We start from the raw sequence: 13868 nt of genomic DNA on the forward strand, positions 1-13868 counted from the left end.
AGCCCCACCATAGCGTACTGGGGGGGTAATGTGAGAAGAAGCACCCACTGTGGCTACCTCTAGACCTGAACCGACAGGAGAAACAGGGGTATTACGTATTTCCTCTGGTGGGTTATTGGCTTGAGATAATAGAGCCTGTAGCACAAGCGCCATCTGATCCATTCTGTGATCCATGGCTAAAAACCTAGGATCAGGAGAAGCCTGCTGACTGTTTGTACTTGCAGGATCCATTGGCCCTGTCGTAATGTCAGGATCGGGACAGGGATCCAACACGCAGAGTACAAACAGTAGCCAGATACGTATACCGGACCTTAGAATGGCCGGACTAACGTAAGTAGTACAGTAAAGAATGGTCAAAGACAAGCCGAGGTCGAGGGTAACAGAAGACAGGTAAGCGAGAGACAAGCCGAATCAAGGGTAACAGAGATAAGCAGAGTAAGGTAAACAAGCCGGGTCAAAACCAAACGGGATAAGAGAATACACAAGCACTGAGTGACTAGGACAAGCTAGAACCACGACAGGGCAATGAGCTAATGAAAGAAGCTCTGTTAAATACCCTGTCTAGAGCAGTAACCACGCCTCCTAGGCGTCCTGATTGGTCCTGCAGCAATTGACTGACAGGTTGTTCCGGGGGAGTGTCCTGATGACAACTTCCTGCCTAGATGCTGTAAAAGGCAGTCACTCCCTCGCGGCCGGCCTTGCATGACCGGATAGACCGCGGGGAAGGGAGCCATCAGACCGTCTGGATGAAGGAACAGCTAAGTCTCTACCTCTTTCGGAGGTAGAGACCACAGGTACCCTGACACTTATCAAACAACTTTCAAATATAGATAAGCCTAGGTGCAATCCCGCGTTATATATATAAAAAGCAATAAAGGGAGCACACTAGGTCTTAATAATAGTGCAAAACTATTTACTGCATTCCCAAAGAATACATATCTGTGGTATATACAAAAAAATCAACGTTTCGACCCTGCTGGGTCTTTATCAAGATCACATCTGTAGACAGAAAAAAGAAAAATAAAAGAGAAGTAAATAAAATAGATGACTGGAAGCCACAAGTAGGAAAATTTAGCATAGTACCTGATATAGACACACGATGAACTGAAAAGCATGTGATATTATCCTCAAAAGGATTGATTCCTCAAAAAATCATAATTATAGCATAAACATTAGACCCATGTTTTACTGTTGTTTTTTATATATTACACGTTTTTCCTTCTGTATACAGCAATCACATGCTATACGCATGCTATAATTATGATTTTTTGAGGAATCAATCCTTTTGAGGATAATATTTAGAGACAGGTGTCTTTTTAGTTTGTGGCTGGAGTCTAGCTTTCATATACATTAGACCCATGTTTTACTGCTGTTTCTTTATATACTACAAGTTTTTCCTTCTGTATACAGCAATCACATGCTTTTCAGTTCATCGTGTGTCTATATCAGGTACTATGCTAAATTTTCCTACTTGTGGCTTCCAGTCATCTATTTTATTTACTTCTCTTTTATTTTTATTTTTTCTGTCTACATGGAATTTCAGATTATTCTATTTGTGGGTAGTTAGATATCTAGTAGGTCGTCCTTCTGATCATCCTAGTCCTCTAGAAAGGAAATATATTCAGATAGTACATGTATACAGTTGAACAAGTCAGTGTCATCTGTGCAGTCCAGTACATACTCATTAGTACTAACATTTTATTAGTACATCTTATAATATGCTTTAGTGCATAGAACATGCAAGATCCAGTACCCTTGCACAAATCTTACATATACAGCAATGTATGAATATATGTTGTTCTCTGCTCTTGATTTTATTTTATTTCATTTTATTTAGGATGTCATGTATATATATATTTTCACTGCTTTGCATTCACTTGGTGGCTACACTTTATCACTTGTGTGTTTTTTTACACCACGCACAGTATTGCACAGCACTGGTTATTGTCTACCAGTGCTCTTTTCTGGCATCAGGGTTAAGTAGACCCTTCAGCAGTTTTCACTTAGTCCTCCCTAATGCTTCACTTGTGCCCGGCATGTAATCATGTTCTGTGTATATTGTTGCCTCGGCAACCACTTTGACTCCGCCCGACGTCCCGATCACGTGACGTCCTATACGGCTTCCAATCACTTCCGGGTTGTAACGGACAGACTCACTCCTCCTCACTTCACCATTGGGTAAGTGCACTTTCTTTTAGATTTGTATTTGATATATAAACACAGTACTGTCATGTACTCTATGATCTTGAAAAAGACCCGGCAGGGTCGAAACGTCGATTGATTTTTGTACACTTTTTTGATGACCAAATAAAGCACCAATTTGTCCACTAATTCGAAGACCTGTGAGTGCATTTTGATTTTTTTCATTTATGAGTATATATATCTGACGGCAGCAATTTGCACCCAGGCACATGTGATATAATTAATTATTTTTGGAGGAGAGTGCCAAGCTTCCATTTGTTTATATATATATATATATATATATATATATATATATATATATATATATATATATATATATATTTGTACTCGGAATCTCTATTATGTTAATGGGATGTAGAGGAGAAGCAAAGTTGGTGGAGGTGTGCCGAAACCAATGTACGAGTAGGCCTGTAAAAAGAGGGCCTACAAAGTGAAATGTGTAAAGGAGGGTGTAGGTGGTTTTGGTCAAAACAGCTTGAACTGCAAAGGTAAGTAGGGGGTAGGGTTTATAAAGGGTCATAACTCCTCCCACAAATTCAGGCCAAATGGCCTTCCAACTTGTGCTCGTAATCTCTATTATGTTAATGGGATGTAGAGGAAAAGCAAAGTTGGTTGAAGTGTGCTTAAACCAATGTATGAGTAGGCCTGTAAAAAGAGGGCAAAAAGGAATTCAAAGTAAACACACTTTATTGCAAGTTTAAACTGCAAGATTTCTGAAAGCCTGTCTGAGCTCCCTTTCGAGGGATGTAGGAGTTGTATATTGAGGATTTCCAGCGTCCGAGCCTCTTAATGATGTGTACGGGAGTGTTAGTGCTTGAAGCTGATGATGCTGCTCCAATGCGAAATGAGTGACCAAAGTAGGAAGCTGGGTTGTAGCCTAACCTTGACAATAGAGTTCTGATGTGTGACATAAATTTAGCTGTGGTGAGTGGGTGTCCTTGGAGTAGAAGTAGTGGAGTATCTGGTGAGTGCGTGAGGTGAGAAACCAGGAGCATATTCAGAACATGTACAGGGCACCGCAAATTCTCGTTAGGGAAGAGGGGAATGATAGTGGGATAGGCAGAGTGATTAGTTTTGGTAGAAGGCAAAGAGAATACAAAATGGTCGTCTAATTTCTTTAATTGAGAAAGTTTGAGGCATCGTACTGTGTCTCCTTGACGTATCACGGTGAACTCTCTAGGTCTGAGGAAACCATAGAAAGCCAAAAAGATGGCAGATTTCATGACTAAATTAGTATTATGGTCAAACAGGGATTTGTCCAATAGGTCGCTAAGGAGTCGGAATATTGGACCGTCTATTGGTAGCCTAGTCGTGCTAGGAGGGACTGTGACCTTGAAAATACCTTTGAGGATTTTTTCAATGGGGTAGGAAGAAAGAAAAGGAGCGTGGTTAGGGAAGTTGTGGTGTTGTACTCTGGTAAGGTAGAGTTTGATGGTATTATGTGAAAGTTTTAGGTGTAAATGGCAAAAGGAGGAAAAAGCCACCATGGTTTTGATGGAAAGGTCAACTTGTAAGCAAAATTCAGCTGTGAATTTGTTAAATATAGTCAGTGCCCTAGCGTAAGAGATAGTGGTGTTGGGAGACAATGCGAGGTGCATGAGTATTTGTGCATGGAGCAGTTTGTTTGAACCAGGGTTAGCCGCAGGAACGATGGTGTCCCGGCTGATTGGAGGTGGGCTGGAGGGGGAGCCTGGCCAGAGACCTGAAATTTAAGAGCATGAAAGAGTGTTAGCAGCTAAGTAGAGGAGGTGTAGTAAATGAGGTGCTTAACCATGTATCCCTACATGCTGGAATAGTAGAATGCAGGGAAATTACAACAAAATTACACAGAAACTACTCCTGGATCTAGAGGGAAAGGAAAAAGATACGAAATATTACTTGGAGTGCAAGTAAGCAGCCCCCCGTGACGGGTTAGGTTGTGAACGGGATAGGACATCGTCTGGACGTGGTGTCGTCGTATGATTTGATGCGTGATAAACCAGCTTATTTGTTAGGTGTCAGACGGGTCGGGCACATGGTCTTGGTGTGGGCTCTGAAGCATATGGAGCAGATGTGCAACAACCTGCATGCGCTGTAACTGCATACGCCTGTGTTAAAGTTATTGCACAACTGCACCTTACCCAAGAATGTGCCCAGCTTGTCTTTTTGGACACCTTCCTGTCTTGGGTGTGGGGTGAGGGGGTGGTGGAGTAAGAAAGTGGAAATGGAAGGGTCTGCGTCCCCAGGGCGTAGATCGGTGGAGTGTGAAGTGGAACCACAAGAGGCACAAGACGGGGGCCTCAAACCAGCAAAATGACGGCAGAATAACTCAGTATCTATCTGACACCAATCGATTCTAATATTGAATTGTGTCAGATGAGTAGCTGCCTGAAGTAGGGCGACTTCAATATATATGTCTTTATATACTGTGAAGAACAGGTCCAGTCCAGGAACCTAGGGGTAAGAAAGATGCTAGTAGGCCTGAGGCGTGCCACTGGTATGCCAAGTGTAAAAATGTAGAACGTATGGAATGGTGTGTAACAGTAAAACTGTATTGTAAACACCTGTGTAATCAGAGGGACCTGAACGTTGGTCCAAAAAAGTTTTTGAGACAAGCCCCTAGGTTCCCACAACTAAGCAGTATTTTGTGACAGATATGAAGGCGAAGTGAAGCCTTAGAAGGACGTAATTGTAGTGAGTAAAATTTAAAGATACCTGCTACTGAAACGTCGGGAACCAGGTAACCTGATGTTCGTTGAAGGCGTAGTGAATCTGCGCAATGGTGCAGGTCTAAGTAATGATATGTAGAAATTAAAACAGAATTAACACTTAATATAATAGTAACATGGAGAGTAAGGCATCTTTAAACCTGGTGTGTTTAAAGTTTTGAACCCACTTTGGGAGGTGGGAGGGTATTGTAAAAAAGGGCCATGGAGGCTGAAATGAGGCCTCAGGAGAAACGTAACATTTTAACTTTTTTTTACCTGATACCATGACACGGGATACTGGAACTACCTCCTGGAGTCTTCTTGAAGAAAGAGTAGTACAACCTAAAACATTTTTCATTTAGTAAGAATAAGGAACCTGAGTATAGTGTTTCAATATAAACAGAGATTTAGAAATAAGAGCTACTGAAAAAAAGTGAGCATGGAGCTTGGTAAATTTAAGAGGTTTGATGGGACTCAGCCCATTGAGAGAGGAAAAAACAAACCGTAAAGGGGTTAACTGTGTCTTTAAGAGAATACCCCTGGGAATATATGCATAATTAATTGTGACAATGAGTGGCGAATAATGCCATTTAGAGTAAGGGAAAATGTAGGGAGAACCGTGAACATATGTTATAAATTAATACATAGAGGAACATACTTAAATATTAAAATAAAAATTCTTAAAACCTCATGCGTTCAGCTAACGAACGTGCAAGAGGAATATAATAGGATATAATAGGCATGTGATAGATTTTTTAAAAATGAAATGCTAGTAACAAAGCCGTTCGTACGTGTTTCGTCTAACGTAAGGTGAGTATAAGCGTTCGGTAAAAAATTTTAACGAAAGAAGAACGAAAGTGTGTGTACTCTGAGGTCGGTAAAAAGCTGCACGAATGCAGAAGTACTCGAATGGCGGAATTACATGAACAGGTAAGTAATATATATATATATATCTAGGGAGCCTATCCCCACAGTTTTAGGCACGAACGTGGGAAATAGCCGAACGCTATTCCCATGTTGATGCTTATGTGTGCGTGCCGGTCTTGTGACCGGAAGCCCGATAGCCGGGTAATGAGTAGGAAATACCGCGGGGAAGCCGGTGGACGAGCCCGGAGGAGGACGGCAGGAGCTGCAGAAGACTGCTGCTTGTTTGAGGCAACTATGGAAGTCAAAACAGCTTGAACGGCAAAGGTAAATAGGGGGGTAGAATTTATAAAGGGTCATAACTCTTCCCACAAATTCAGGCCAAATGGCCTTCCAACATATATATATATCCATATACAAAAGTACATAAATAATAGACTTAACATATGTAAATATGTATATATTTATATTCTACATGCATATTTATGTAATATTTTTTCATAATTATGTTATTTTACTGATTGCAATTTAAGGGCCCTGCCTGACAACCCAGGCCGAAAGTCCAGAGAATTTAATTTGCTAGCACTGTATTTAACCCTGTAACTTTCTATGACACCCTAAAACCTGTACATTGGGGGTACTATTTTACTCTGGAGACTTTGCTGAACACAAATATTAGTATTTCAAAACAGTAAAGCATATCACAGCGATGATATTGTCAGTAAAAGTGATGTTTTTTTGCATTTTTCAAAAGGCACTTTCAATGATTATATAATTGTTGTGATACGTTTTACTGTTTTGAAACACTAATATTTGTGTTCAGCGAAGTCTCCTGAGTAAAATAGTACCCCGCATGTACAGGTTTTATAGTGTTTTTGAAAGTTACAGGGTCAAATATAGGCTTGATTTTCTATTTTTTTACACTGACACTTTCCAGGTTGGTTATGTTGCCTTTGAGAGCGTATGGTAGTGCAGGAATGAGAATTACCCCTATGATGGCATACCATTTGCAATAGTAGACAAGCCAAAATATTGCAAATGTTCAGTCTTTTTTAGTAGCCCCCATGATGGCATACCATAATAGTTTTTTGCATTTTTAACAAACAAACACATATAAATGCTAACTTTGGCCAGTGTTTGTGACTAAGTGGCTACTAAAAAAGACTGGACATACCCCATATTGAATACCCTGGGTACATAAAATTATGTACATGTGAGGTGTGATTCAGAGATTTATGACAGATAACAGTGTTACAATGTCACTATTGATAAATTTAAAAATGTATATTTTGAAACAGCAAAAGCTCTGTGTTTTTAAACTCAGGACAAAACATTTAATCTATTTCAAAAGATAAATAAAAGATTTGTAAAAGTAAAAAAAAATGTATTTTTTTATTACATTTTTCACCATATTTTTTATTTTATTTTAAAGCAAATTATATAACATGATACAAATAATGGTATAAAAAGAAAGCCCTTCTTGTCCTGAATTTTTTTTTTTGTGAAAATTATATATTTTTTAGAAAATCATTGATAGTATTTACAGATGGAGAAAATGGTAGGTTATACAAGGATTTTTAAAATTCTTCAAAAGCTTTTCCAATTTAATCATAAATCATCATTTCCCCTTTATCTTTAACCTTTGTTATATATTTATTTGATGTATCTTTCTTAATCTTATTAGACATGAGTCTGTCAGGTCTATTAGCCCTGTAATACTATTTCCTTTTTAACCCGTCCAACATATAGTTAACTCTATTTATTAATGCCTATTGATAGTCTTTTATTTTTTGAGTGATTTCCCTAGAAGGAGTGTCTTTATTCTGAGAACCAAGTATATCTAAATGTACATATAATTTGGCAAAACCTGGAGATCTAATTTTCTTTTCATATTGTTTCAATGATTTACTAAATATTATTATCTTCAATGTAATTGATATTACACATTCAATATGTATTTTTGTAATTATATAATATTTTATATATACCCACTGTTTGTTGGCTGTGAATCTGTGGTTTTAATAGTAATATTTAATATAACGAAGGTATCCTGGCCAGCTCAGACCTCCTAAGTTTTGGTTTTTTTGCGAAAAACAAAGGAGATCACAGAACATTGTGTTAGGTGAATACATTTCAGCCTTCTCTAAGTTAAACCCTTCTTTATTGTTGTATATATATATTGCCCTAAAATATCCTGAATGTTATGCAATGTTTCACTGCAAGTCTGTATTCAACCTCATTCTATTAGATGTAATTAAAGAATAAAATAAGATAAATACCTTTGATTATGAGTTGAGTTCCATTGACTCGTTGAGTTGAATAAACGGTTCCAGTCTTATTCCATTCCACTCTGCAGCAATAAAACCCAGAGTCCGAAATGTTGACTTGCTTGATTTGTAAATGAGCCAGTTCTTCGAATAAAGAGAATTGTGAATTATGTCTCTTATCAGAACTGTTAAAAAGTGATGGTCCTGAGCCCTTATCACTGCAAGTGGACCACTGCACATTAGATAGAGAGATACTGGAGCCATCAATAGTTGAGTAGTTGCAAGGAATGATCACTGTGTCACCAGAAAGTGCTGGAATATACTGCGGTTGGTGAATAGTCATTGAATTCTTATCTGAGAAAGAGAAAATAGTAAATATAAGTGAGGTTTATCAATATCATTTTCTGAAGGTATGGGAGGTGTGCATGAAATTGCTTTTATTGAGAAAGCGTTCCTCTAGATTTCTTGATTCTCATCAAATTAACTTTTCTAAAACAACAAACAATTAAAAACAGTAAAGTGCGCACAGTGCTTACGTATAATAACCTCACATATGTGATTATGTCCTATAATATAAAGTAAGGACTGAGGATAGAGTTAAATCTAACAAAATAAAACTAAGAACTTCATAGTATAGTATATATTGCACAATAAGGTATATAAAGCATTATCTTGATTAAAGGACTACTATAGTGCCAGGAAAACAAACTCATTTTCCTGGCACTATAGTGCCCTGATGGTGCCCCCACCATCATGGCCCCACTCCCGCCAGGCTGAAGTTGGAGGAAGGGGTTAAACACTTAAATTTCTCCAGCACCGGGCTCTCTCGGCGCTGTGGACTCTCCTCTGAAACTGTAATGTTTACAGCAGGCAGAGTTAACCCTAGGGGACCTGGCACCCAGACCACTTCATTAAGCTGAAGTGGTCTGGGTGCCTATAGCAGTCCTTTAAGGACTAAACCATCAAAATATATTCCTTTTGCCCTTATATAAGAAAAAGACAATATGATAATATGTGTACCTATTCTTTCATTTATATGTATATATAATGTATATGTGTATGTTTATAATTAACTAAATCCCCAACAACCAGTGCACTTAAAAGTGTAAATGCACCAATCCCATTACCCTTCAAATATACAAAAATATCTTTAACTCAAAATCCAAATACAAACCTGCCGCCAACGTATGTATTTCAAACAAAATCTATTTGGTATCAGATTTTTCTAACTCGCATACGTTTTCACCATCTCTCCAATTTTTCCTCTTTTTTTAAATAGCCATAAATGAAAGGAGGAAGGGTACTCCCTGATGGCACAGAGACAAGTGTGCTGAAATGGGAATATTTCTAATGTGTTCTGGCACTCTTGATTTCAGTGCCCTTGTGGTCATCCCCACATTTTTGAGTTACAATAGATAGCAAAGATTTGAAGTGCTAGAGGTCAGGAACGTTGCCTCTTTTTACTTAAAGGAGTTAGCTTTGCATGCCAAACACTGTTTTCATGGAAGAAAAACCACCTCTTCCCCCAATAGGGTTCCACTATGATGTTTAAAAATCTATTCTCTAACAAAGCTAACAACTAATCCCTTTTTTAATTTTTTGCTTCATGTTTTTTGGGGGGGCTTTTCACCCACCATATTTTTTTTTAAGTTGGGTTAAGAGTTAAAACATGCATGTCTATTTATGATATTTCTAATAATTCTAAAGTTTTCGTTAAAGTCCATAATACTAGGAATCATTTGTTCAAATTTCTCACAATCTAATCTATTATCATTTTTTATTTGTACTGTATAAGTTGTGTTCTATCTAACACCTTAACTTCTCTATCCTCTTGATTGTACTTTTTTTTTTCTAAAAATAGTTATTTTATTGCAGTAACTTGTTCTTCAAATTTCTCTTTCTCAGGACAATTTCTATATAATATGAAAAACTGACTTTTGGCACATTTTTAATCCAAGAAGGAAAATGATAACTATCTGTTTTGATATAGCTGTTAATGTCAACACCTTTGTTCTATTTGTTATTTTTTTTTAACACATGTCTTTCTAATCTAAGGGTGTAATATAACGTTTGAATGTCTTAATTCCACTGTTTGTTTGTTTTTGCAGCAGTTCTATGCTAGTAGGCCAATTAGGTACTAGTTCAGTGACTAATTGTTGTGTCACTGACTGTGTGCTCGCTTTGCAGTTAATATAAATGAACTTACTTTAGTAGTTTTGTTTGATTGATTTATTAGAATGGTTTTAGCTAATTCGACTAAAATGTATATTGCCTGTACTAGAATTTAAACTGTAATACAGTTTTCTTTGTACTTTGCAGTACACTACACTAGTCAGAGATAGTTATTTTTCCCTTTTGAGCTAGTTTGTTATTCTAGCAGCATTTTTAAAAAAATGTTTAATTAAAGTTTAGTTTAACACCATACACCATAACACAAAAAACACCACATACACAGTATGTCAACACAAAACACAGCACCCACACAAGCCCTTACACTTTAGTTTTGTTTAATAAATTAATAGGGAGAGAAAAAAGAAAGGTTCAAGAGCGTACTGAGAATGGACAAGAGCTCAATTAGCTTTTCCTTTGGTGGGTCCCCGCTCAGATCTCAAGCTGGTTTTAGCTCATCTTGTGCCATTACAAAAAGAACCAAGGACATTTGCCTATCAGACTGATCCCACCCAAAAGGGCGGTCCAGATCCAAAATGCAGGCCATCCCGTGTTTCGGATCTGAACCAACCTTTCGGGTGGGATCAGTCTGATATGCAAATGGCACTGGTTCTTTGTCAAGGAGAAGTCCAACTTAGAAGCAAAATTTTGGATCACTTTAAAAGCACTTTAAAAGCTTTGGAGATATGCTATTTTCAAAAGTGCATACTTTGCAGGGAAGAAGTAAGCAGAGGGAGACTGTTGGTTCATCTAACTGGTGTTGAGATGAACCATCACCTGCACAGCCAGAACAAGGATGTTTTATTGAGTGAAAATGCAGAAAGCCCATATAAGAACCAGTTGGGCAGGACAGAGGATGTATTGAAGGGCAAAGAGATAGTGGTACTGCCAGCCAATGACCAAGGCCGTTTGATCCATTGCAATGTGTTTAGGTAACCCTGGAACAATGTGGAGATTCCACTCTAGGGTTATATCCACAGGAGAGATTTATTTACCAGCTGATTGTTGTTTGCAGTGCTTCCTTTTCTAAGTTAGAAGACGAGTCTTTTAAACATTTCCACTTTTTTTCTGGATTTTGCCACAGTCCCCTATCTTCAGGATCTCGGTTCGGAATAACTAACTGGCGTTTTTGGTTTCCCTTCTTTTCTGTCAACCTATACAGCTTGTTCTGATCCCAGATGAACATCTCATTATCTAACCCTCCAGTCCCAGCCTCGGCTTTCTCCCTATATTTCTGGAGAGTCGAATCTGCTTTAGTTTCCTCCCCAAAGATCTCAGGGGTATCCCATGGGACGGGGGGCTAGGGGAAAGTCACAGTCTGGGGTAGTCTTACCTGAGTCTCCCGCACTGGTGAAGGATCTCGCTCTGTCCTGGCTTGAGCTCGAGTAGTCACGGGATGTGCCCCTGCAGTGTAGGATGGGGCACAGGCAGATGTCATCGGCCCCAGGTCCTTGCCCAACAATACTTCCGTGGGCAAGTTGGCCATAATCCCCACGTTCACATGACCCTCTCCGGCTCCCCAGTTCAAATGCACCCTAGCAGTGGGTAAACGGTAGACATCCCCCCTCCCCCCGGCTACCCAAACAGCTACCATCTGTCCAGGTCTTTTGTGCTCCGGGATCAAACGGCCCTGAACCAAAGTGATGGTAGCGCCGGTGTCTCTTCATCCCTGCGCTGTTCAACCATCCAGCTGCACCTCCTGCCTGTGGTGTTGGCGATTATCCTCTGAAGCTGTGTATACCGGGTTGGCCTCATGTAGTCACCCTAAATATTCCTCTAAGGGCGACTCTCGGTTCACCCAGAGAGCCATAGGTTTTCAATTAGGGGCTGATGGCATGTGAGGTTTGTGGTTATTCCACAATGGTCGATCAGCATTGAGAGGGCAATGTCTGGCATAGTGGCCAGGTTCGTGACACCGGTGACATGTTATCCTGGCTTTGTCATATGTGTATGTATGAAAATGAAAAAAATGCACACAAAAAAAAATATATATACACAAGTACACCTAACCAACTTAATGGTAGGAATATGCAGAGGTACTTAACTGCGTATAAGATGGATACAGCTTCCCAAGAGGTTTCCCCCAAACGAACCTCAAATATAAGTATGGATATAGACAAAAAATGGGATACAGCTGAATAACTAGAAAAAAAAGAATATAAAACACATAGTGAAGTACATTAACAATAATTGGATTTAACCCACAAAGATTGCACTCACGAGATAGTGTAGGGTAATGCGCCTTTGAGCCCTAAACTCTGGTCGAGGTGTCGTTCGGTAATTGTCCCGGGGTTCCGTTTGGGAGTTGGTTCTTGCTGTGTTGGGTTCATGGAGCCGACTATCTGTATGTTCGTCGGCTAGCCGTGTGGCTGCACTTAGGGTGGTTGGTTGCCGGTCCCTCAGCCATTCCCTCAGGACCTGGTCAATTCCCGAGTAAAATTGTTCTAGGAGGAAGAGTTGCAACACCTCCTCTGCTGACACCGCTTGGCACCCTTTAATCCAGTGGGTGGTGGTTCTGTGTAGCCGGTTGGCCCATTCCATATGTGTATCATTGTTTTTCTTTTTCAGTTCCCGGAATTGTTGGCTGTAGGTCTCTGGGGTAACGGCATACCGTTTTAACAAAGAGTCCCTAACCAGAGAATACTGCTGAATCTCCACCTCTGTTAGTGCCCGGAATGCCTCGGATGCTTGCCCCGATAGCTTGCCGGACAGGATGGTGACCCATTCGTCTGTGGGTATCTGGTGGAGGGCACACTGGCGTTCGAAATCCACCAGGGATTCGTTAATTCCCCTTCGGCTTCCTGGAACTGCTTGAAAGCTGCGAAGGAGACCTTTTTCTTCCCAGTGTTGATGGGGACCATTGGCGCTACGGCTGGCTCTGGGGCATGCTAAGCGGTTATCCTGCGGATTTTGTGCTCCCTGGATGCCAGTATTTCTGCATCTACGTCGGCAATTATCCGTAGTATCCTCTCTTCGGATGGATTTGGCCCGAATAGTGATAGTCTCTTTCTTATAATCCTGGTCTTTTCATCTCTGGCAGTACCCGGGGGTTCTGCCATGATGAAGCTCTGATCCAGCTCCCTCCTAGGTCAGTTGCTGGCAGTCCCCCCACGGCTCTCCAACAAATCCTTTAGAGTGGTGTGCTTCAGTCGATCATAGTTACTTTCCATCCGTTCAGCCTTTGACACTGTTGACCATTTTCTTCTTCTCCAAACTCTTCAATCACTTGGTCTCTGTGACACTGTCCTCTCTTGGTTTTCCTCCTATCTCTCCCAATGCTCATTCAGTGTCTACTCTTCTAATGATACCTCCTCCCTTCATCCTGTCTTGGTTGGAGTCCCCCAAGGCTCTGTACTTGGTCCCCTTCTATTTTCTCTTTGTACTACCTCATTTGGATTCCAATGCCACCTGTACGCTGATGACATTTAGATGTACCTCTCCTACCCGGATTTCTCCCCTGCCATACTGCAATGTGTCACTGCTTGCCTTTCTTCCATCTCTGGGAGGGAGGAAGCCATATGGAAAAGTACCTAATGTCCAAATATAAATAAATATAGTGGTGGCTCTTTAATGTTTTGGGTCTGTTTTTCTGACAGAGGACCTGGAAATTTTGTTAGAATACATGGCATTATGGACTCTCATTGACTATCAAATATCATCAGATATTAAATAAACACCT

At 39.9% G+C, this 13868-nt stretch overlaps 1 protein-coding gene across 1 annotated transcript in view; it reads right to left on the reverse strand.

Annotated features, from left to right (window-relative positions):
- Positions 1–13868, reverse strand: part of LOC134601892 (uncharacterized) — a 43800-nt gene that overhangs the window by 18058 nt on the left and 11874 nt on the right. Inside the window, exon 3 of the mRNA XM_063446397.1 lies at positions 8033–8374. Within this exon, the coding sequence (XP_063302467.1) occupies positions 8033–8374 (342 nt within the window). The remainder of the gene's footprint in view (positions 1–8032; positions 8375–13868) is intronic.

Source organism: Pelobates fuscus, chromosome 3 (assembly GCF_036172605.1).
Source record: "Pelobates fuscus isolate aPelFus1 chromosome 3, aPelFus1.pri, whole genome shotgun sequence".
Classification (NCBI taxonomy): Eukaryota; Metazoa; Chordata; class Amphibia; order Anura; family Pelobatidae; genus Pelobates; species Pelobates fuscus.